Genomic DNA, 25,428 nt, shown 5'->3' with positions numbered 1-25,428 from the left:
GACAGAGCCGCCTGCAGCGCCGCCTGGACGCCGCACGGAAGCAGCTGGAGGCGGCCTGAGCCCGGCACCGCCGTCCTCCGCTCCGATCCCGTTTCCTCCCCGCGTGAGCCGCCCCGCTCTCGTCGTCGCCGCGCATCGGAGCGCTGCGTCTCCGCCGCTCGGCGATGCCCCGGACCGCCGCCGATCCACCGGCCGGAACCGATTGCACCGCCGCCTCGTCGGTGAGGACACGGCACGGGGACACGCGTAACGAGCGACGGATCTCGGCGTGACAGAACGCGAGTGGGACGGACCGCGCGGGGGTGACCGAGCGGCGCGCTGCGGCAGAACGGGAACATTAAATCGGTGTTTGTACGCTAGACTCGCACTGCGTTCCTGCGCCCCGCGCACTGCGTTCTTGCACCTCGTGGGACCTGTGCCCAGCGCGCACGCGCCGCGCTCCCGGGAGTGACGTCATCTCTGTGCGCCGCGCCGCCCGTTGCCTAGCGACCATGACGGGGCGGCGGGCGCGCGGCCCGCTGCAGAGAGTGCAGCGACGGAGCCGGGAGCTGCGGGCACAGGTACGGCACCAGCAGCCGCTCCGCCGCCGGGGAGAGGCTTCCCTTCCGGCAGCTGACGGCGCTTCTCGTGTGTTGCAGGTGGAGGAGCTGCGGGTAGAGAGCGTGAGCGCGGCCGTCGGGCGGCGAGAGGCCCTGAGGCAAAGGTGAGGCGGTGCCTGCGGAGCGCGGCCTCACCCGCAGCCCGGAGCGTCGGCGGCGTGAGCAGCGGTCGTGCGCGGGCTCAGTGCTGGAGATGGCTTGAAGGGACCTTAATGATCACTGAGCTCCTACCCCCTGCCGTGAGCTGGCGGCCCCCACCTGATGTGGCTGCCCAGGGCTCCATCCAACCGTGGGCACCACCTGGGATGGGGCATCCTCAGTTCTCAGGGCACCCTGTGCCAGTCTCACAACCTCTGTGTGAAAATTCGCTTTAACACCTAACCTGAAATTCCCCTCTTTTACTTTAAAGCCATTCCTCTTTGTCCTAAAACTGTCAGACTGTAAAAAGTTGCTCCCACTCCTGCTTATGAGTTCCCTTGAGGCACAGTAACACTGCAGCGAGGTCTCCCGGCAGCCTTCTCTGCTCCAAGCTGAATAAGCTCACCTCCTTCAGCCTTTCTTCACAGGAGAGGTGCTTCAGCCCTCTGATCATCTTAGTGGCCCTCCTCTGACCCACTCCAGCAGCTCCGCATCCTTCTTGTGCTGGGGGTCCCAGGCCTGGATGCGGTACTGCAGGTGGGGCCTCAGGAGGACAGAGAAGAGAGGAGACAATCCTCTCCCTGCTGCCACCTCTCTGTTGATGCAGCCCAGGACATTGTTTACCTTCTGAGCTGCAAGCGTGCACTGCTGGCTCATGTCCAGCTTTTCATTTACCAGGACTCCCAAGTCCTTTTCCAGAGAGCTGTTCTCAAGGACTTCTCTCAGTCTGCACATATCTGGGATTGCCCTGTCCCAGGTACAAAACATTGCACTTGGCCTTGTTTGGTTCACACAGGCCCACCTCTCAAGCCTATCCAGGTCCCCCTGCATGCCACCCGTTTCCCTGTTGTATCAACTACACCACTCAGCTTGGGGTTACCAGCAAACTTGCTGAGGGCGCACTCAGTCTCCCTGTCAGTGTCACTGATGAAGATGTTGAAGTACACATCCAAAGACAGACCCCCTGGGGGACACCACTTGTCACCTGTCTCCACTTGTGCTATGCCAGGACACAGAACCACGTCTTTTGCTGAGGTTCAGCCTGGGAAGTCATAGAATCATAGAATTACCAAGGTTGGAAAAGACCTAAAAGCTCATGCAGTCCAACCGTTCACCTATTGCCAATAGCTCCCACTAAACCATGTCCCTCAACACAACATCCAGCCTTTCCTTGAACACCCCCAGGGTCGGTGATTCCACCACCTCCCTGGGCATCCATTGCAGTGCCTGACCACCCTTTCTGAAAAGCAATACTTCCTCATGTCCAGCCTGAATCTCCCCTGCTGTAGCTTGAAGCCATTCCCTCTGGTCCTATCACTGATGACACGAGAGAAGAGGCTGCTCCCCAGCTCACTACAACCTCCCTTCAGGAAGTTATAGAGAGCAATGAGGTCTCCCCTGAGCCTCCTCTTCTCCAGGCTGAACATTCCCAGCTCCTTCAGCCTCTCCTCATCAGCCCAGTGTTCCAGACCCTTCACCAGCTTTGTTGCCCTCCTTTGAACACGTTCCAGGGCCTCAATGTCTTTCTTGCAGTGAGGGGCCCAGCAGAGCCTCTACTTAATGCAGTGTTACCTGGTCTTTTGGGCATTATGGAAAGCATGGGTTTGATGCTGAGGAACTTATGTGGTGCAGTGGCAATCCTACCTTCCCCCCAAGTAGTACTAAGCGAGGGCAGCAGTAATGGGCTCCCTGGGCACCCTGCCCAGTGCTGGGTTTGAGGGATAGTGGGTGCCTGCGAGGTGATGTAGCATTGGTAAGCACATAGGCTGTTTGGATTCCTCAAGGCTGAAGTTGTTTTAAGTGGGAACTTGCACATCACAGGTAATAAGCAGTTACGCTGCACATTCCCTTTGTTCTTCAGGGATTCTTGTGTGAATGATTGTCACCAAAACTTGTCAGAGCCAGGAGATGGTCTCATTTTATCCCTCTGCTCCAAATCTGTTGATGCTGCTGCTTTTGAGTTTTGTTAAAACCCCGCTTCTAAGGAGACACCAAGCACTTGGTTTATGAAGTACTCTTTGGTGTATTGTATTGGTGTTTTTTGTAAAGCTTTGTGTGCATACAGCTGTGAGAAGGTATGGGCATCTAAATATACATGTTTCAGTGATTTTGCATGATTTCAGTGTCCTGTCAGCCAGATTTAAGATAATGCTGTCTGCCTGTCTTTGCTTTCAATGCAGATGTTTGCAGCTGCGGAAACTGGTGGATGAGAATACAAACACTCTTCATAGTTTGAAAAAAGTAGGTATAGAGACTTGTTCGTGGCCTTCTCCTTAACACATTGTGGTAAATACTCAGAGAATGCTAACCTCCTTCAATTTTAGATGCCTCAGGACGAAAGTAATGCCTAGCACTGCATAACCTGTGGGATCTCTGAGATTCATTTGTACTATTTAAAAACACGTTTTTAATGCTTTGTTATGTGCACTGAAATCTTTATTGACCCAATATATTTCAAGATGTTTATCATTGTACTGGGAGAGGAGAATGTAGATTGAAAATATACCCTGGAACTTCATCTTGTTGAAGCAAAAGGCAAGAAGAATATCACTAAGTAGGGAGTCATCACTGCCCTGGAATATCAAAACTCATGAGATGTGTCTGTACAGTTATCTTTATAGGGAAACTGTAAATTTGTTGTATTTTCCTTTCTCAGGCTGATGAGCCTGCACCGGTGGGGAATTATAACCAGAGGAAAGAAGAAGAAGAAAAGCTATTGCTAAAGCTATCCCAGCAGCTGCAGAAACTTGATCGTATCTTGGATCAGGGTAACGTGGCTACAAACGACGCGGTGTAAGTAACCCAAACAAAGCATCTGTACTTCAACAGAATCCTACATGCAGCACTGGAAAGGACCCTCAAAGTCGGCTTATCCTCCTTATTAGCTATTAAAACATTGCAGAAGAGCTGGCTTTTCTGGGGCTTGTTTTATCAATGAAGTCAAGAAAGCCTCGCTGCAGCTTTCTGAGGATTTGGGTTAATGGCTGAAATATAATGCAGGTTGTACTGTGGTCTGTATGCTTAAGGATGAAACACCATTTCGGGCCAGGCCAAGGACTACAATGAGGTTTTTGTACACAGGGAAGCCCACGTTGTAAGGCTTTTACAGCAATTTCAAAAAGATTTATTAAAAGTTAAAAAATGAATAAAAAGTTTGATTTATTTTGGGTAGGAATGGGGGACATCAGAAAGATCCTCAAAGAGAGGACAAAAATAAAGAAGAGGATGAGAGTGCTGATGACAGTGGAGAAAGTAGTGAGGAAGAAGAAAGTGAAGAAACAGATGAGGAAGATGAGGATAAGTTGTTGGATGATCCTGATGTCAAAGAATGCGTTGCAGTGGGGAACTTTAATGCGCAGCAGGAAGGGGACCTCACATTCATGGTAAGCAGGCCTCTGCAAAAAAATTATTGCCATGCTGGTACTGCAGGTCATTCTGTATTAAACAGTAGCAATAATTACATCCCGTGCTTTTGGGATTCAGAAGGATCTGGGAAGAAAGGCTTTCCCCAGTCTGCATTTCCCTTACTGGAGCTCAGTGTTCTCTTGCCTCTTTCTGTAGCACCAGAATGTGTAGTTCTGGTCTGCAACCTGTGGGGAAAAATTGAATTGTTGTTCACATTGTGTTTGGCATCACATTGAAATATTTGGTTGTCTTTTTTCTCCTTCTATCCCAATGGCAAAGAAAGGTGAAGTCCTGCTCATACATGATAAGAAGGCGGATGGCTGGTGGGTAGCTGAGAACTCAAAAGGGGAGAGAGGCCTCGTGCCTAGAACCTACCTTGCGGTTAGTGTGCTGCGACCTTCTTCTGCTCTAGTCTCACCTGTGTAACGTTCTGTGCGTTGATCGTCGTATAGCTGCATGCAGTTGGTCACGGGGCTTACATGTGCACACTGCAGTATCTTACTGCCATCTTCTTTGCCACTAAAGATCAGCTCTGAAGACTCCAAGCTGTAGTGGAGTGATACTTGCTTTTCATGATTCGTATGAAGTGCCAGTTCACATGAAAACTGGATTATGTTGTGGTTTGATGTGAAAAGACCTTTTCAGAAACTGATTTTTCAAGTTTTGTTTCCCCCTCCCTTTCTTTTTTAATGGCTTACTTGTGTTAGTGTGTTTATTCTTGGGTATGTATCCGTGGACAGCTGTGAGGGACATGTAAATGTGGGTACACAATTTGGCTCTACTGAGCTTCACACTGTGGAACAGTGCTTTTCACAACATAGCATTTGTTGGGTAGCTAACTTTTCTACCTTAGAGTGCTTTCGTAGGAATACTCCAATGTGCTGCTGTAGGTACAGAACTGAGGTCAGTGTTGTGCAGTGACAGTCGTTACGGGCAGAATGTCTCCTCTTCTGAGCCGTTCACACGTGTTGTGGTTGGAGAAGACATTCTGAAGAACAGAACTGTGAAAAAAGCCAGCACTCGTCCTTTCTGAATCTGAATTACAGGTCCATAATGAAGATGAAGAAAGCCAAGAGGAAAGTGATGAACACATAGAAGTGGTGGATGAAACAGCAGATGGAACTGAAATTAAAAAAAGGTAAATGGAATGATGCAAAGGCAAATTAGTATGAAGTTGGCCAGCTGCCACCCTCATAGCAACCACCAGGTGCTGGGGCTGCTGAGGCCTTTCCCATGCCATGGTGCTGCCCTGCAGTGAGCGCTGGGGGTACCTCTGCTGTCCTCCATCCCTTGGCTTCATTTGTCCAGTGCTGAGCAAAGGCTCAGCCTGCAGCCTGCCCTGGGCTGCCAAGAGCCTGGGCTTCACCCCACAGGTCAAAGCCATTCCACACTGGGGAGAGTGAGAGGGGACACTGGAGTCCCAGGGCAGACTCTAAAGAAGCAAAAATGGAGAGGTGCTTAATGGTTTTACTTTTGTATTATTATTTTGTACCGTCCTTTTAAATGGTTTACTGTCCTGTCTTGACAAAAAGTTCCAAAGGAGCAGCTGGAATGGACTTTCATGCTGAACTTCAGCTCTTCTTCCTATCCAAACTAAAGTCTTCTGCTCCTCCAGAGGAACGTGGACATTATATTAAGTAAATTTGTGGATGATGGTTAACTAGGAGGAGTATTGGACCCCTTGAGGGTAGAGAGGCCTTGCCCCAAGATCTTGACAGATTTAAGGGCATCTGCATGAAGAAGAGCAAATGCTGGTTCTGCACCTGGGATGGTGCAGCCCTCTTTGTACAGACTGGGGGATGAGGAGCAGCTCCATAGAAAGGGATTTGGAGGTTCTGGCTGGCAGCAAGTTGAACCTGAGCCCGCAGCTGTTTCTCAATTGTACAAACTTCAATTTGCAGACACACTTTTACTTTGCTAGGATCTTTTGAGAGTTTGGTTTGTTTGTTTGTTTTGGTGTTTTTTTTTTTTTTTTTTTCTTTTTGCCTCAAAACATGGTTGGGTCATGTGTCAACTTGCGTTTCAGCTTACAAGACACTGTAGCAAACTTGTATTTAGTGTTCAGATTTTTGTCCTCATGACAATAACGTGTTCTGAAAGAAAAATATTTGTTTTTTTTCTTCCAGAACAGACTCTCACTGGAGTGCTGTAAGAAAAGCTATCACAGAGGTAGGCATATGTGCTACAGAGCAATGTAATCTGCTATAATGTTAATTATTTTTTAGACAAGATTTGACTTTTACTATGCACTGTGTCTCGTAGTATGGACCACTGTTTTTAATTAACACCAGTTCTTTTTCATGGGTGTGATTTTATTTTGTGAACAGGCTGCACCAATGCTGCATTGTAATGGAGGGGGTTTAGTAAAAAAAAGTCTGTGTGGGATCATACACAACACAAAGTAAAAATCCTTCTTTGGATTGCATCAAACCAGCTTCAAAGTAGAGTTAGGTGACTGAATCTTCAGGTCTTTGGTAGTGGATGGCAGGAACACAAACAGCCACTTGTTTTGTCACAGAGTGACACAGTAGAGATGCTGGCAGCCATGGGAGCAGTGCCTGCAGGATTCCGTCTGTCCACGCTTTCCCAGCTCTTAGAACAAGGTAAGGTTTTCTCACAGCAACTGCACTGCAGCTGTCTGTAGTGAGTTCTGTAGTCCAACAGCATAACTGGAATGAAATCTTCACTGCTTTATTGTCATTGGTAATCTGTTCAGGCTGTATTTGGCCAGTTAAATAATGTATTAAAAGTGTTGAGTTTTTTTTTTTTCTTCACCTTATCAAATAAATTTAATCTATCTGAGTGAAATCCGGAGCACATGAAGGCAATGACAAGTTCCCTGATAATCTCAAACATTTTCCACTTTGGAACGCTCTTCCTGTTGACACTGCAGAAAATTATGGATTTGAATAGCCTTCCTCCCTTTTTCTCACAGATATTCCATGAAGAGACTTCAAAAGATAGTACACATCTCAGTTTTCTTCATCTTTTCATTTGAAACTGTTTCTAGTCAGTAGCTTAATGGACAAAAAAAAATTACAGTGATTCTAAAATGAAATACTGCAGAACACTTTTCCAAATAGCTCTTCCCATTTTAGAGGGTACTTGTAGCAGAAACCTCTTTAGTATTGTCAAATACTTAAATGGACCTTAAGGCACATCTGAATTTTGGGCATTATTGATTTTGTGGCAATAAAGATCATAAAAGACTTTTTAGATATCTATCTATCTATCTATCTTAATGGCATTTGTTTCAGGTAATCAGTTCAGAGCAAGTTACTTCTTGCAGCCTAAACTTACTCCATCCCAGCTGGCTTTTAAAGATTTGGTGTGGGATTCTGAAAAAAATACTGTGAGTATTACTGATAAGAAAGCTGTGATGCTTTTGGTTCAAGAGCAATGGTGACATCTGTAGATGTGAATTGCTAGCAACTTAAAAAAAAATGTTTCATATTAGTAGATCAATTTTGCTGTAAAATAGTGATAGAGTTCTTCCCTGTCAACCTAGATTCCTCAGGCAATAGATGTTATTACACTCTGATAAAGAAAAATTAGCACAGGTTGCTATGTTGGGTATTTCTTAAGAATTATGTTTCATCTTAAGCTTGTGGTTCCTTATTTGGGTTGAAACAAATCTGCACGGGTGGTTAGTTGAATTCTTGTACCATGAATGTCTACTAATTGCTGTGAAACCACCAGTTTCATTTGTCTTTGCTCATTCTGACTAATAATCTCTTGATTCACACCATTTTTAGAATGACTATTTATAAAACACCCCTGGAAAAACAATAGCCCACAATGTGATTGTCACCCGAAATACCTGGTGGAGAGCCCTGTGACAGCATTCCTTTCTGACAGGACCTTGTAGCTGTCACACTGAATTATTTGTAGCAATCTCCTTAGGAGAGGTGTAAAGGTGTATGAAGAAATGTTGCTGCTGCCACCAATACTATGCTAGTTTTGTGGGTCACAGAATCCAGTCCAGTGGTCACTGCTGTCAGTCGTTTCAGTAAATAAGCACATAATGATAACCACGTGCAGAAGGAACCTCTAGATTTACCCCTCCTTCTGTTGCCTGTATTTCAGATCTGTCCTACACCAACTCGAGTGTCCCTGATTGTAACTTTATGTAGCTGTAAAACGATTCCTCTCCCAGCAGCCAGCATTCAGGTTCTCAGCAGACACGTTCGACTCTGTCTGTTCGATGGCAATCGGGTGAGTTGGATTATCAGCAAAGGTCTTGATGAGGTGCTCACGATGCTCTGGTCCCTCTGGTAGCCATCTCCTCCAGTTGTCTCAGAGTCATACAGTCAGACCTGGCTCCCAGGCTGCTTAACCTGCTTGCCAATCAGCCTGGTTTGATACAGCACACTGACGTGCGTACCTTCATTCTCTCCAGGTGCAGTAAATGTAGTTTTCCTGCGACTTGTGGGCTGCCTGTTGGCTGAAACTTGGGCCTCCATGCACATGCACACAAAACAGAGAGCCCATTCATGCAAGAAAAAAAAAAGAGTGAGAAATGGAGTTGAGTGAGAAGACAGGACAAACTGCATTGATCATAGGCAGGGCATGGCCAGGCATGCATACCAGCCTGCTCACAAGGACAACTTTATCCCCTTACCCTTTGAATGTCCCACTCTTCATATTCCACAAACCACCTCAGTCTTCTTTCAGCCATGGTTCCTCCTCTGAACATCACATAAGTCACCTGCAGTCCCAGCATGTTCTCCCTTGCGTGCTGTAGGGCCTCCCAGCCCTAAGCAGCACCCCTTTTTGGCTGTGATACTGGGAGTTCCTCTTGTTGACTCATCTTGTCACACCCAGCTCCTGGACAGCCCTGGGTGGGGCTGGGGTGGGGGCTTCGTTTCTGTGCATCCACAGTTTTGGTTCTTCCACCTGCTGTTGTGCTTCTTTGCATCTTTGTGTTTGTGGAAGTGAGCCCTGTTTGTGCTGCTCTGTCCTCTCTGATGGGCCCAGGAATGGTTGGGGCAGGGTCGTGCTCAGATGTTTTACTCAGAGGGCAGTGAGGCCCTGGCAGTGCTGCCCAGAGCTGTGGTGCCTCATCCCTGGAGGTGCCCAAGGCCAGGTTGGATGGGCCCTGGGCAGCCTGAGCTGGTGGGGGGCAGCCAGCCCATGGCAGGGGTTGGGGCTGGGGGGCTTTGAGGTCCATTCCAACAGAAGCCATTCTGTGATTCTATTTCCACACCTGCCATCATTCCTCCACGTGCCTTTGTGCTCTTCATAAGATAAGCTACCAGATTGTCAGCACTGGATTTCCTTCTGCTGCACTGAGTGTTAATGGGTCAAAGGAACTATTCCTGGTGCACTGGAAGCAGGAGTGGTTGGATGATTCTGCCTTCCTCTGGAGTTTTAGAGACTGTGTGATGAAGTTGAAGAGCAAGTGTGATTTTCTTTGTGGCATGCAGAACCTTGGCTCAACTTTGGATAATACTGCATTTTCTTAGAGTTGAGTAGCTTTCCAGAAGAACTTGTGTTAGCATTTTTCCCCACTGTCATGTTTTAGGTGCTGAGTAACATTCACACAGTGAGAGCTACGTGGCAACCTAAAAACCCTCAAATGTGGACCTTTTCCCCACGGGTAGGTATCTTGCTCAGGGCGTGAGACAACCAATAACAGACACTTTAATGTGTCTGTTTACAGCTTCTTATTTAGCCATGTCTATTACTTCTGATATTCTTGTTGAAAGAACATCTATTGTGAGCAAAATAAGCATGCAGAAAAGATTTGCTGAAGTGCAGCAATTTGAGCTAAGCTTTTAGAGCAAAAATGCTTTGGAGAAAAGAGTGGAAGGAGAAGTAGTGGGAGGAACTGGTGATCCAGTCAGTGGCACTGGTTAACTTTGACCTGTTGCCAGGTGCACACTACGTGGTGTTCATTTGTTGCCTATGAGCTTTTGCTTTTCCTTTTTTTTTTCCTTTGAAAAGAGCACGTGCCCTGTCCCATATTTTGGGTGTTGTGCAAAGCTGCATTCACAGCCAAACTGTTTGTGTGTTTTACCTCAGCTGTTCCTGTGTTCTCAGAGAGAATTCACTGCTTTTGACTTTGAAAGTTCTTTGATACCTTCTCAGCACAAAAAATGTACCTTAGTAGCATAGCTGTGGTTAATGGCAGCGTAAAGAACAAATAGAGCAGTGGTTTCAACTGAAATTGGTTCTCTACTTCTAGTTTTCTTTTACGTGCAGTGGGGTTGGGTCTGGGATCTTATGTAAATGGGTGATGTGTTTAATTGCCTTTAGAAATCAGAGGTGACTGTTGGCTTTCTTTTTTTTTAACATGTATGTTATTATTTCTTCCCCCTCTGTAAAGGTAACAGGCATTTTGCCCAGCCTACTGGATGGTGACTGTTTCGTCAGGTCCAATTCCTTATCTTCAGACATTGGTTTACTATTTGAACTTGGCATCACTTACATTCGCAACGTAAGTGTATAAAGTTGCAGAATAAATCATTCCAAGCACGTTTATAAAGCAAATCAGCTGTCCTGTTTTCCATGGCAACCTGCAGCATCTCAACAGAGGACTGTGATATCCAAATGGAAGCTCAGGGGATTTTTTTCTTGCTATTGCAAAATTGTCTGTATTTTGGCATCTGGAAAGAGGAGAGAGAGTTGGTTTTGAGAAAATTTAATTCTAGCCAGTGCTTAGAGAATAAAAGGCTTTCTGACTACAGGACAGAAGTGTAGTTTTTCTTATGCTGAAATAGAAGACTTTCGTGTCATGTGATCACAAAGGACCAGTTCTCTTTTCACTCCTGTGTTATTGGTTTTTTGTGTGTGTAATTTGGAAACTAAAATGTTAACTGTTTAAATAGAACACTGGTCTCTGTAAGTGATACAGGTATATCCTCCTATCCTTCTGTTCTACTTCTGAAAGTACAAGGGTTGGCAACACCATTTTTTCCATAAGAACTAATAGAAAAGGGGATAGGGAACAGTACGGTTGGAAGGAAACAGTGCCTTTTTGGAAGAGGTCTTCTTCTGAAAGATCTCAGCTGCTTTGTCTACAAGATTGAGTCAAATTTTGCTGCCTCTTTTGAAACATCTGCATTTTCATGATTGCCACCATCTTCCTCGGATGAACTCAAGCAATTGTTGAGTGAAAGGGAAAATCACTGCAATGATTAGGGTATTAGCGACGGGCAGAGTTTTGAGTAATTCTGAAAAAGAGAATTCTGAAAAGACAGAATTTACAAAAGAGGTACTGCTGTATTTTCTCCTTCATTAACACTTGTGTGAACCTGGGATGCAGATGTCCCTGTGGCAGCATGGAGGAAAGGGGCCGATAGCAAGCATGGTGGGAATGCAGAACTGTTGCATTGGAAGATAAGTAGAGTGTAAATGTGTAGGGAGCTGGATGGTGTGAGTGCTGGTGATGAGCAACACGTTCAGTTCGTGGAGTCCTAACCAGAGATAATAGCCCCTCTTATGCACATTTGAATCATCAAGGTTATGTACAGTTGTCAGCTTCTGTTTGCAGAGTGATGTTAAACAAAGGACTGTGTGCAAGTTCCTACCTGTTAGGAGTGCTCTGGTGCTTTCTCTGTTTCATCTTATCAGAACACCTTAAAAAGAAGGAAACTGTCTGTGCCTTCACTTGGTGTTTATTCAAGTTGAGATCCTGAAAGGTAAAATGTTACTCTCAGGGTCATGCAGCTGATTTGGGATAGAGCTGGAAATGGGTGGCTTGGCACACAGGATCTGCTCCATTTCCCAGTGCTTGGTAGTAAAGCTTTCTAGTATTTGATATATGTAGGCTTTCCTTCAGTGTGCTTTTCTTGGCTTTATGTTGATGATCAGCTTCACCACAGCTTTTCTGCTGAATGGTAGAAGGTCTGGTTCAGCTGCTCAGGTTTACATTCCTCTTTTGTTTTGCAGTCAACAGGTGAACGACAAGAGCTAAGCTGTGGCTGGGCATTTCAAAAGCTTTTTTCTTCTGATGGAATGCCTGTTCCTTCCAAGTAAGTTTATGGTGTTTTCCATCTCTCTGTATGTATGCATATACATATATTTTAGGTTAGGAGTCAAGTTCATATCTAATATGGGCAGGTATTGATATGGGCAGGTGTAGACCAATCTGATAGGCAAGTATTAGCCTCTATAACTCTTCTAAATCTGGTCTCTAGTGTTTTCTGTTCCATTGAGTCAAGCACAGTCTCTGCAGAGTGAAATCATGTGGTTACTTCAACATGGACTTACTCTTGACAAAACTGTGATTACATTATTATTAAACATTTAAAATCTTCTGCATCTAAAATTTGATGCTTTAGCAGTGATTCCTCAGAAACACTTGAATGAAACAGCTGATGCAGGGAAAATACTGGTATCATTGCTGCTAATTTCTTGTCAAATAATCAGCTAGTTTCGCAATATGATACAAGTCTGAAATTTATCATCTGAGGTTTGGCTGCTTAGTAATGAGGTGTAGTCATTTCACATCAAATACCAGTCATAGCCTCAAGCACTGTCAGGTTTTTATTTGAGATAGCAGGTTTCTTTCTTTCTCAGAGAGCAGTTGTGCTGTGTGCCCATATCCACACGTTGTTTTACTGTGCTGCTCTTCCTTCACAGAATGTATGAGCTGCTATTGAATGGTGGTACCCCCTATGAGAGAGGTGTTGAGGTTGATCCATCACTATCAAGAAGAGGTATGGTTTCCCACCAACATTTCATAAGTAAAATGATGTGTGTCATACCTTTTTTATAACAGGCAGAGCTCAGCTGGGGCTGTTATGAGCATGCAGTCACCACAGCCTGGTATTGTTTTGTGTGTTCCTGTTTTGCATGAGGGAGAATTGGTTGTTAGTGCTAGCTGGATTCACAACCACCTGTCAGTGCCAACACCTCTGTAACTTCCATTATTTGTAGGTTGAGGATTATTTTTTTTTTGATGCAGGTTTTCAGTTACTTCTGTAATTGCACTGAACATGTGTTGGTTGTGGGGTGCTGCTACAAGATTCAGCAGAAACATTGATCTGAAGAGTTCCCAAGGCTTCCTGCTTTTTGCCTGTCTCGCAGCACCTGGTGTGAGAAGTGACAGGCAGTGCAGGTGATGCTGTGACCTGCAGCAGGGAACTGAGCCAGATGGAAAGAACTCACCAAAACAAGCCAGTGGCTGAAGGGAGTTTGAGCAAGGAAATGGAGGGGGACTCCTTAGCCCCCCTTAAGTTAGGCTGAATACTGATACAACTGAAAATGCCAAAAAAAAAAAAAAAAGCTTTCAATTCCTCCTGATTTTTAGACCATCTTTAAACTATTACAATTCCACAAAAAAAACCCATCTCTTAACAGATGTCAGTATTCATTCTTGTAATAGAATTCTTTGTGTTATTTCAAAATAGATAATTAACTGTGTATTTATTTCTCCAACAGGCAGTGGTGTTCTTCATCAGCTTATATCACTCAAGAAACAGCCTGTGCTTGTAGTGAAACTGAGGTCATTAAGCACACAGTCAAAAGACATCCTGAAGTAAGTACCTGTGTGTGCTGCTGTAAAATGAGAACATAATTCAGCCTAGAATGGTCCCAGAGATCTATCTGAAGTGTTCTCCTTCCTTGCAACATAGGCTATGGAAAAATCTGAGCGCTGTCTCCCTGCATGTTACGTTCATTCTCTGAGGCTTAACGCTGCGCTGTTGAAAACAAGCAAAAAGCTTGCAATTAGAGGAGGCTGAAAATGGCAGCAGCAGAAGTCTGGCTGTTAGAGCTGTGTCGGTGTGTGCCCTCCCAGGCTGGTGCTTTGTGGAGACACCCATCTGAGCTGATGGCATCTCTGAACAGAATCACACAGAATCACAGAATCACCCGGGTTGGAAGGGACCTCAAGGATCACGTAGTTCCAACCCCCCTGCCTAGCAGGGCCACCAAACATACACATTTAGATCAGGTTGCCCAGGACCCCGTCCAACCTGGCCTTGAACACGTCCAAGGACGGGGCATCCACAACCTCCCTGGGCAGCCCGTTCCAGGGCCTAACCACTCTCCTTGTAAAGAACTTCCCCCTAACATCCAACCTAAATCTTCCCTCCCTCAACTTGGATCCATTTCCCCTCGTCCTGCTATTGTCAGCCCTTTTGAAGAGTTTACTCCCCTCCTGGCTGTAGGTTCCCTTCAGGTATTGATAGGCTGCAATGAGGTCGCCCCGCAGCCTCCTCTTCTCCAGGCTGAACAAGCCCAACTCCCTCAGCCTGTCCTCATAGGGGAGGTGCTCCAGCCCCCTGATCATCTTAGTCGCCCTCCTCTGGACCCTTTCCAAAATCTCCATGTCTTTCTTGTACTGAGGGCTCCACACCTGGACACAGTAACCTGTCGTTACTCTGATGTTCTGGAGAGCAGTGCTTTGCAGGAACGTTGTGAATAAAAGTTTCATTAGCGTGTTCTTTATTTTCCCAATAGTTTGCTACCAGAAACGTTAATTGGCAGTATGTGCTACATCCATCTCTTGATATTTTATCGGCAAATACTTGGGGATGCACTGCTGAGAGAGAGAATAAACATGCAAAGCGCAGGTAAGGATTGCACTGCTGTACAGAAGAACTCGGTCATGGAGAGTGTTTAAAAAAGGGCCAGATTCCCAAAGAGAAGCAGTCACTCCAGAGTCTTTCTTTTGCAAAATTAAATGGGTCTGCAGGAGCAACTCTCACTGACACAGACTGCTTTTACTGCTTCGTTTCCTGGTAGGGAAGAAGCCAACTGTCTTGCACTGTTAGGAAGCCATGCTCCCTCTCTCAAGGATTTCGGTGTTTAAACTTTGTGTTTGCAGGTGCAGTGGGAACAAATTGAAAACTGTTGTCCCTGCTAACAAAAGGAAACAGCCTCTTGGTGTGTTTGCATTTCAAACTAGAAATATTTCAACTTGCATCTAATGCGTTGCCTTGTTTGGCACCAGTTCACACAGCAAGATGCAGAAACCACGAGAATAGTTTTGTTTCCTGTGAAGTATGAGAAGTGTCTTCAGTGAAACTTAGCCCCCAAAAAGCCCACGTGGACAGGCAAAAGGTTATTTCTAAATCAGCAGTAAATAAAGATTAAGGGATTGTTTGGAAGATAAACATTTCCTTTGCACCACCCATGCAGTGAGAGATCAGATGTGCTGACAGATGTACTCATCCGTTTCTAGAATGCGTGCTCCCGTGTTATGGGAAAGATTAAGCAGCTGTTTCTGTCACTGGGATGAAGTCATCCTCTCTTAATTCCTTTTATTGATTTAAGTATTTATTTTCTGGTCAATGCAGTGGGGAGAGATGGAAGTGGAAAAGCTCTGCTTTTAGAACTCTATCTTGTGCTGATTTTGAAAGTCTGTATGTTATTCCTTCCACACCAAAACTGTGATAGCTTACAGTCTTCTCTGTTACACACTCACACTTGAAATACAGAAAAAATTACATTTCTTAACTCTGCTGCTCATGACTTGGCAGTGGTACTGCAAAGTAATTTTCTTGTGCTTTCTCCTCCGTCTCTTTCCCAGATTGAATGATGTGTCCTCTGTTCCTATGGCAAATACATTTTAGCCTGCAGTCCATGTGATGCCATACTGGGGCACCTGAATTACAGGTTCACCTTTCAAAGATGCTCAGAACTAAACTGCCTTCCATGAACTTTCAGACAGCAAGTAGTCAAAGCATATACAAAAGTCAGACCCTTGAATGAATGAGTGCTTTATTTATTAAACTCATCACTGAGAAAAAGAAGATGCTCAGTGTTTCAGGGCCAGCTAAGATCCATGCACCACAATTGCCTGACTTGAACTCTGTAACATAGGACAATACATCAGGCTGACGAGTTCTGGAGTTCAATTGCTGCCATTTGGATTCAGTCTTGATTTGAAATGTTTTAAAGGCTTTACCCCCACGGTTCAGAAGTTGTTCAGGTTGCAGTTTTATACTTTTCTGATGTTGCAAAGGCAAATTGATGCTCTTACTTCAAAGTCAATCATACTTTTAAAATGGTTGGCTGTATTCTGCTGCGTTCTGACAAAGCAGTTGTCCAGGTATCCCCAAACCACATGCAACGCAAGCCAGATCAAGGCAGAACAAAAGCGTGTTTATTCATAACATCCAAACCAGGTGTCACAATTTCAGATGTTGATCAAAAAGACAGGTGCAGCAGTGAGGAAAACACCCTACTCTACCCTTGGGTTAAATTAGTAAGGGCTGTTACTTGCTGGCTTCTCCTAATAAACTGGCTCTTGGTTTGGGTTTTTTGGTTGTTTTTTTCTTTTTTTCATGCACATCTGTTCTCTCCCTTGCTAACTGCATCTCAGCAGTTAGAGAGTTTGCTGTAGAAAGCTCTTGTGAGAACTCTTCAATCTTTGCAGCTCTGGAGTACTGTTACAGCTCATTTTCCCTTTGAAGAGTTTGGGGAGGGGGCTGTCTCTAGGCATAGCAGGTCTTCTGCCTTGAAAACCATCCGATTTCTTCTTTGCCTCCAATGTGTTTATTTTTTGTTTCAGAATTAATCTGTAATCCTATTTTAGCAACTTTTCCTCAACTCATGGATCAGCCAGACCTGATGGATGCACTGCGGGTATGTTTTCTGTATAGTGTTCAGTTACAAATGATGTGTCAGAATTCCCAGCTAGTTTCCATAATTTGAGCTTTTTAATTTACACTGTAAAAAAGATAAACGGAGAAGCCAAGCAGCAGAGAAGTTATAATTACTTCAAGTACATGCAGATCTCTTGTGCCTTCAAAAGCAAGAGAACATCTGAGCACATCTGAAAAGGATGTAAGGCCTCAAAGTGACTGATGATTAGAACGTGAGGAAAGAAGGGCTGCAGCAAGGGCTTAAGCCACCATGGGGCTGCAGTAAAAAAGGGATTTCTGCAGGTGAAAGTGGAACTTTGCCAGATTTCCCCAATCTCGATCTGATTTCCCATTGTGTATTTTACATCTCATTTCAGAGCGCTTGGGCGGACAGAGAAAGAACTTTGAAGAGATCAGAAAAGGTAGTACATTACCAAGTGCCAGTTTCTTCCTTGACATACACCAAATCTAATACAAACTAGAAGCTTTCTTTCAGCATTGCTGCCAGAATTAACTGTTCCTCTCACCATAGATTTATTTAGAAAATGCAGAAAACTGGGAGGACTATGAAATTAATTTGTAACTTTTTGTCTCGGTGTTTGTAAATATAATTGTTAATGTGGAAGATGTCATAGGTTTGTGCTCAAAATGTGCCTCTCTTTCACGATGTGCTTGTAACGTCTGCCTGGTAAAAACTTTCCACTGGTATAAAAGGGTACAAAACAATCTCTCCTTCTCCAGCCTCCCAGCTCTAGTCCTGCTCCAGTCTACCTGGAGGAAGGCCCCAAGTTCTGCAATCTCCCTGTGTTGAAGCAGAACAGCTTTTTCAAGGCCGTTCATCCAAAATGTAAGCTGATCTGCTCAGAGAATTAGTAACTCCTCAGAATCCCAGAACCATCCAGTTTTACCTGATTTGTCATGTGCCACTCCTATGGCAGGATTGCTGCCTGGCACGACAGCTAGGTCTTGCTCCTCCTTGCGTGCTTTTATGACATTCAGCTGCTAATCTTCTGCTGAGACATGAACTGTTCAGCTTCCCAGGGGTAGCAGAGAGGTTCCAATGCCAGTTGTATTGTTCATGATCCTAGCAGAGGTTCAATGGCAGGTGAGTTTTCGAGGAGGCAGTGTTCTGAGCCAGCAGTGTGCCCTTGCAACTTGGAAAGCAACTCGTATCCTGGGCTCCATCAGAAGAGGGGTGGCCAGCAGGGACAGGGAGGTGACTCCCTCTCTGCTCTTGTGAGGCCCCACCTGCAGTACTGCATCCAGGTCTGGAGCCCCCAGTACAAGAAAGACAGAGATGTTGGAGTGGGTCCAGAGGAGGGCCAAGAAAATGATCAGGGGGCTGGAGCACCTCCCCTACAAAGACAAGCTGAGGGAAAAGAAGGCTGCAAGGTGACCTCATTGCAGCCTTCAGTACCTAAAGGGAGCCTACAAACAGGAGGGGAGTCAACTCTTTGAAAGGGTAGATAACAGCAGGACAAGGGGAAATGGTTTGAAGTTGAGGGAGGGAAGATTGAGGTTGAATGTCAGGGGAAGTTCTTTACTATGAGAGTGGTGAGGTGCTGGAACAGCTGCCCAGAGAGGCTGTGATGCCCCGTCCATCCCTGGAGGTGTTCAAGGCCAGGTTGGATGGGGCCCCTATGAAATGTGGAGGTTGGAGATTCATGATCCTTGAGGTCCCTTCCAACCCTGGCCATTCTGTGATTCTGTATTTCTTGCATAGAAGGCTATGTTCCCGTGTTTGGAAAAGGAGGCACCCAAATTTTGTCTGTTTGAAGCGATCGGTGCTTGATGAACTGACCAGGCTGATTCTTAGTTTCTAGGTTTTGCAAACATGGCAGAGTATAATTGTCTCTACACAGAGTGCCCTGTCAGAATGTGAAATAACTACATAGAGAATGGCCCTACTTCCTGCTCAGAGTCTTGTGGTGCAAGGAACAAGGGATTATTGCATCTCTCTGCCAAGAGCATTGGAAGGACAGGTGGGATTTGGGCCTGCAAGGCAGAGAGGATGTGTGTCTCCCCCAGGGACAAGAGCAAACACACTCAATTTCTGCATGCAGGGCTCTGGAGAAGAGTCTTCTCCTCATACATTGGTGTTTTTAGGAAGAAATATAAATACCCCATGAGATAACTTTCTGTGGTGAACATTGGCAGTACAAGACTTCATGCAATGCAATGAAAAAGTGCAAAGATCTCTTCTAGTTTTGCAAGAGCTTGAACCAAAATAATTCTGAAATCAGGAAGGTGTTGACATGCCTATCAGAGGTCTCAGGGTTTCCACTGCCCCCAGCAAACTGACTTTCATTTCTAATGTGTGTGACTACAAACGTAGGTAGGGAGAGATGAAGGCCATTAAGACTAGATGAGTTAATTAAGATGAAGTCATTAAGACTAGATGAGTTAATACTAACATAATAAGTATTGAAAAGGAAGAAAATGATTAGACTTTCCAGTGTGTTGTTTCCTCTGTTTGCCCAACCTAAATTAAGCATGCTTTACAAGGGACTATCCAAAGTTGAAGGCAGGACCAACAGAAAGCTTGATAGTTCAGGCTGCTTCAACATAGGCAGCTCACCAGGGTGGAGGGAGAAGAGGGTTGCAGAAGGTTGAAATTTCTCTTTAAGTGATGAATTTTAGAATCGAACTATGCAGTAATGCTTCCTCAGGCAGAGTGCAGTAAGATTCTATCTGAAAATCAGGTGTGGGGATGTGGACAGGGATTTTAGTGCACTGTGAAGCTTACGATGCCTTTGAACGGCTCGTTGGGAAGCACAGTCTGTTTCTCCAGAGAACCCCCTGGCTGTGAAAACCACGGGGACTGGCCAGATCAGCATCACAGGGTTCCTCCTCAGCAGAGGTGGCAGCATCTGTGGGTTTGGCTGTGTACCACTGCACTGTGTTGGCTCCAGCAGTTGGAGAGCTGATCTGCAGCTTACACGGTATAGTTCTGTGCTGGGTTTGAGGCTCATCCAGCCTGATTGATGTTGAAGAAGGTCCGGCCTCCCAGGAACTGGGGGCTGATTGAATGTTTTTGTTTTGTTTTTCTTATGTAGGACTGCTTGACAGCACTGCGTATTTTTGCATGGAAATGATTTCAAATGCTTTTCTTCTTTGCAGAGAGATCGAGAATTCCTGAAGTCTGTGTTCATCGTGGTGTACCACGACTCAGCCTTCCCTCTCCTCAGGTCCACTTTGCTCCCCAGCTACAAGTGGGCAGATGAGGAGTCTGAAGCATCTCGCTGGAGAGTGATTGCTGACTTTCTGAGAAAGAGCCGAGAGAACGGTGGTGCCCTTCAGTCTCTGCTGTCCTCAGAAAACACTCACACAGCCTTTGACATCTCTGAGCTGGCCTACGATTTCTTAGGAGAAACGAGGAAAAACAATCCCACAGTATGAATGGATCGGAGGGTAACAGTACAGATGAACTTTTACCAAAGAGAAATTATGTGTACTATCTGTATTGCAAGAAACATTTTCACACATTAAAAATAAGATTTTTGAGGCAGACAGGCATTGTTTCATTGGTTCAACTAAAATAAATTATATTACTTTTTCCTCTCTGCAGCGTCAGCCAAAGCTACGGCAGTCTGTTGCTATGTGAATCTCTTGTAGCCACAGTTGCTCTGTGCTGAAGCAGAGCAAATGCCGTGGCAGCACTTCCCTCACACAGCTTTCAGTTAAATTCCAATTTTGTTTTGACCAGGGTGAACAACAGACTGTTTCAGCACCCAAATGGACTGGTAGCAGGCAAGGAAAACAGCCACGATCTTTAAGAATGCTGTGGAACAAGGTCAGGAAAAAAAGTAATCTCTTGTCCAATCAGCAGGTTGCTCCTTATTTAGACTGTTTTACTGTTTTACTGTTTTCTGTTCTCACTCAGGAAAAGGTTGAGTTATTCACAGGAATGTGTGCCTGACCCCACCCAGCACAAATCCATGGTGGTGAGAATTCAGGGAACGCTGCCATTCCCCTCTGCACGGCTAGGCCGTGGGTTAGCTCGCTTTGTGCTGGCTTCTGAGTGCAGGCTGATGAGTTGCGGGGTATTTCTCATATGGACCAGGACGTTAAGGGCTGCTTTTCCCTGAGCACTGTGTAACCACAGGTCCTGTGTGCTACGCAGTCCTGGTAGGAAGTTACTCATCTGTTTTCTCTTTTGTGCTGGAGTATCCGGATGTCTGCACGCTTTGTCCATGGTGATGGGCGCGTTGCCACAGTGAGCATTTACCAAGTCACACATGAATTTACATCCAAACTGATCTGAAATATTTTAAAATAAGGTCTTGCAATGATCGCAGCACTGTAGAGCCCAGGGCCAGTTCTCACTGTCAGCACTTGTAAACTGGAGCTTTTGGAAGTCCTACAAAGCACATTCCCCTGGCCTAGGACAGGTTCAAATGATATTCCTCGTCATGGATTTGATTCTATTCTGTATTGCTCAGGAGCCTGGAAGCCAAATTCCAAGGGCTAAATTTGGCCTTTCTATTAGATACATATGATATAGCAGTAGGATATCATCCTCCTCTTGCTGCAGAGGATTGTCCAAGGTGGTGGACTCTTTCTGTCTACTCTGTGACATAGGCCAGAGATACCACCTTCAGGTTTTTATTCCTTTGGTTATTTCCTACACTTCTTGAGCAGGCGAGGCAGAACAAATAGTGCCTTCATTGAATCCAAAGCACAGCTACAAGGAGCTGGAAATCAAAGCTGTCTCTTAGTGGAAGTTCTGAGCAAACAAACTCTCCCATCTTTCACCAGTGCGTTGAGCTGCCTGTAGAAAATGTTTGTCAAGGCTGTGGCAGGCTGTAAGCGTTCAAGGGCTGGATGCATCCATTGGGTGTGGGAGATTCTTGTGAACAACGAGCAGAAACCTGAGCAGAAAGGGGAGGAGGCAAAGAAAGTGGAAACGAAAATACTTCACACTTGAGTGAGTGCCAAGGACAAAATCGGACTGTAGGAAACATTTCTGTGCTAGTATGGCGTGGGTTCTTTGTCGTTCCTCGTTCAATTGACCGTGTGCTGCTGCCAGTGGCAGTGCTGGCAGGTGCGGGAGCCCATCCCATCCCCGTGTCGACATCGGGGTGTATTAGGAGGTAAGTGGAGGGTTAGTGAGGACTCCTTAGACTGGAGGAAGCGGCGTGGTGCCAGTCTGGGCTGGTCTCTGCGATTACGTCCCCGCGGGTGTGTCAGCTAAAAGCCCGCAGGGAGTGGTGCAGCACTGACACATGCGAGCGTAGCGGAGCCCGAGCGGCCACGGCGTCAGCTGGGGAGCGATGGCATCGGCATCTCCCACTGCAGCCACCTCGCAGTCCACCCTGCCCTCCGGACCGGTCGTCTTTAAAACCATTCCCTACGCCTTCATCCTGCCGGAGATAGTGAGTACCCTCAGCTTTGCTGAGCTCTGCCACCTGGGTAGCGACTCTAGAGAACGCTGGGGTTAACAATTTGGAGTAGCCCTTGAAGCATCCTGCAAGTAGCCTGAATGAAAAGTACCTTCTTTTCTTTTGGTTTATTCTGAACACATAGAGGTAATTTTATTGGCTAAATTGTTCTCGGCGCACCCTGAGGACCAGCTGAGCTGCAGCACCAGCACAGAGCCTGCACAGGGGGCTGCCCGCTAGCTAAGAGAGGCTGGAGAGTGTTGTGTGCCTGGGGAGCAGCAGCAGCTCTACTTAGCAAACAGAAATTGAGAATAGCTTATAATTAAAGGCATTTTGTTCTTTGGATTAAGTCTTCGTGAGGTCTCGAGGGCTATAGGCAAGCGGGCTTCTTGTACTGCATAAAATTCCATGCATTTTCACATTGTGACCGAGTCCAGAGGGCATCCAGCCTGACTGGCTGCAGTAGCTGCAGCTGAACTTTGACACAGGGCCCAGCAGCTCATTGCCACGATGTGGTACCAGCAGCACACACCATCCACACCTCGTAGGTGCTGTCAGCGTAAACCAAGGAGGCTGTCCAACACAGCTGGCGAGAGCTTATCGAAGCGGCCCTATGTGCTATATTCTGCTCAGTAATTACTTGAGGTGGAAATGGAGCAAGCGACTCATTCTGGGCTGCTGTGTGAAGTCAGGAGACGACTTCCTTGTGCTGTGATTTCAGGCCCAGGAGATTAATGTGCAGGCAGGGCTGGGCTGACATCAGTGGTTCACATTTCCGAGATAAAAGTGTGCTTCTGGCTTCTTGCCGAAGCCCTCAGGGTGAGGCTTTTCCTTCTGTCAAACAAAGCAGCCATGACTTCCTTTTTGTAAGGAACATTGGGAGGTATTTCCCAAGAGCATTCACAGCAACTTGCGCCAGCTTGCGATGCTGCTGCTGGTCCAAGGATGCCCTACATGGAGGCTATGCTGCACTGCCCAAAGGTGAAGGCTGATCTGAGAAGGAGGTATGCAAGGATGCAGGGAGAAGAAAGGGATTTCCCCATCCTAAGCTCACTAGAAGTGCCTGTTTGTTGCCAACAGATCTGCGGGGCCTGGGTTTGGATCCTCGTTGCTGCTACCTCAGTCTCCTTCCCACTGCTGCAGGGATGGGTTATGTACGTGTCCCTCACCTCCTTCCTCATCTCCCTGTTGCTCCTCATAAGTTACCTCTTCGGCTTTCACAAAAACAGCAACAACTGGAAAGTGCTGGTAAGGATGGGCTCAGAAATGGGCAGAGGTGGGTGGTAGCAGCAGCTGGAGATGTGTTGGCCAGCCCGTCTTCAAATAAGTGTCCCTTTCCTCACTGGGGAGACAGTGAAGCATTTCCTGGAAATGCCTGGGGGAGGTTCTGCTATTCCACTGCGTGACGCTTCATCACATTCAGCCCCATTTGGAGCACAGAACAAAGGAGAAAAGCTCAGGATGCAACAGAAGCTGTTCCCGTCTCCATCCCCACCAACCTGTGAGCTTGTGGCAGGGCTCTGTTCTTTTCCAGCTGGAGATGGGTTCCCTTGGGTGGACACAGGAGGGCTGAGCACGCTGTGAAGCAGCCAGGCAGTGCTTGGTTCCAGCCCCCATCTGGGTGTGTGTCCTGTCTGTACGCTCACACACAGAGGCTGGACAGTAGCACCTTGCCCCAAGGGTGAATGGCAGAAAGGAAGGCAGAGCGATTTTTGATCCACGACACTCCGTTGTTTTGCAGGATAGTTTGTACCACGGTGCCACAGCCATTCTGTACATGAGCGCTGCTGTCTTGCAAGCCAACGCGACAATCAACTCCGAGTTCAGCTTCAGCTCACCACGCTACTACCAGCTCAACTGTGCGGCATCGGTGAGTCAGTCCAGAAGCACACCAGCAGCTTCTCCCGGGGAGAGCAGAAGCAAACTTGACTTCCAAGGCAGGGACACTCCAACCCAAGCCTGTATCACCCAGCAGCCTCAGCTGCTTTTGTCCATCACACTGTGCAGCCAGCATAAGGGGGTTCTTGGGGCTCAGCAGCTCAGGGACATCCTGAGCAATGTGGGGGCTTTGCTTCTTCTGTGAGGCTGGAGGGAGCTCTTGGCCGAGTGGTTTCCCCAGACAGAGAACACTGTGAGACAGCGCAGTTGTAACCCTGTGGGGACTCTGCTGACTCCAGCTTTTGCTCCTCCTCTCCTGCAGTTCTTCGCCTTCATCACGACCTTCCTGTATATCCTTCATGCCTTCAGCAACTACTACCAGTGAGCCTGGTGGAGGTGGCACCAGCTTCACATCTTCAGGATGAGGGCGTTCCTACAGCAAAGGCAGCAGTGGGCTTCCAGAGGTGTCCTGGCACCTCCACCGACCCCGGCGAGACGCGGTTGTTCTTTCAGTTCATTGAAAGAGGGTTTTTTGTACAGCGGTGTCGTGTCCTTGTGGTTTTGGGGATGTTTGATGCTGGGGCCTGTGGGCTACAAGAGGGAAGGCTGCATGTGGGCTCCAATGTTCCACTGAGCCCAGGGGAGAAGTCAGACAGGGTTGGGAAGGGCAATCTCCCCTGGCAGCATCTCATGCTGCCCTCCCCTGCAGCAGCATGCCTCGTCTCTACCCCATCCTGCCCCGGCCCCTGGAGTCCTGCCCCAGCTCCTCTGCCTTGCAGAGCCCTCTGCAAAATCCATCCCAGCCGCACAGGCTAGAGGTTTGCAAATCAAGTACAGGGAAAGTAAACAGCTTGGGCAATCTCATTACTTCAAGCCATTCTTGCAATGCTGCTCTGCCCATGCTGGCACAGCACTGTAGCTGCTCCTGTTCCTCGGGCTGCCTCTCCCCTGTGAAATGTCACCCAGCGCCACCAGGCTCAAAGGTCACGGACAGGTAGCTTACTACATGGGCAATGAGTTATTTACAAGCTGCTGGGTGTAGAGGGCACCTAGGGCAAGGGGTGAAAGGAATGTACCTTGATAATGGGACAGGGAGCATGCAGTGAGGCCAGGAGCTGCTGCCCACACCAGGGTGCATTTGTGCACTGCTGGGAACCCACTGAGTGGGGATGCACACAGATGGGGGCTGCAAGGGGTGGGAGGGCAAGGGAGTGCAATTGGAGGGGTTTCCTTGCATTCCAAGGAGGAACTTTCCCCCTTCTTTGCACTCACAATAGCAGTTTTCTCCACAGCAGAAGTTCCTGATTGTTCCTGCTATCCCACAGGGCATCTTCCTCCCAAGTGTGGGGAAAACAAACATTAATCAAAGTGGGAATTTCATCCGGTGTCATGGGAGGGGGGAGGTCTCGGCCTTCCACATGGAAATTTCTGTCAAAGGTGGGGTGGTAATTACCTGGTAACCCAAGTGGTGATTAGTACCACAGCAAG

General features: G+C 46.7%; 2 protein-coding genes across 2 annotated transcripts; both read left to right on the top strand.

The window, feature by feature from the left end:
- Positions 1-491: 491 nt before the first annotated feature.
- NPHP1 (nephrocystin 1) lies at positions 492-20,080 on the top strand (the record flags this gene model as incomplete). Its single annotated transcript, XM_079532598.1, has 20 exons — positions 492-560; positions 639-703; positions 2,918-2,978; positions 3,394-3,530; positions 3,910-4,120; positions 4,422-4,523; positions 5,189-5,280; positions 6,269-6,311; positions 6,661-6,745; positions 7,400-7,494; positions 8,229-8,357; positions 9,667-9,741; positions 10,471-10,581; positions 12,036-12,118; positions 12,729-12,805; positions 13,530-13,626; positions 14,553-14,665; positions 16,609-16,682; positions 17,059-17,103; positions 19,802-20,080. The coding sequence occupies 20 exons, from the start codon at positions 492-494 to the stop codon at positions 20,078-20,080; spliced, it is 2,043 nt and encodes a 680-aa protein (XP_079388724.1).
- A 1,874-nt stretch (positions 20,081-21,954) lies between these two features.
- MALL (mal, T cell differentiation protein like) lies at positions 21,955-24,325 on the top strand (the record flags this gene model as incomplete). The annotated part of the gene is made up of 4 exons (XM_079532535.1): positions 21,955-22,056; positions 23,143-23,310; positions 23,804-23,932; positions 24,263-24,325. 4 exons carry the CDS (start codon positions 21,955-21,957, stop codon positions 24,323-24,325), a joined length of 462 nt encoding a protein of 153 aa, XP_079388661.1.
- Positions 24,326-25,428: the final 1,103 nt, after the last annotated feature.

The sequence above is a fragment of the Tetrao urogallus genome (genome assembly GCF_951394365.1).
Source record: "Tetrao urogallus genome assembly, chromosome: 2".
NCBI classification, from domain to species: domain Eukaryota; kingdom Metazoa; phylum Chordata; class Aves; order Galliformes; family Phasianidae; genus Tetrao; species Tetrao urogallus.
This window is presented reverse-complemented; position numbering and strand designations above follow the sequence as displayed.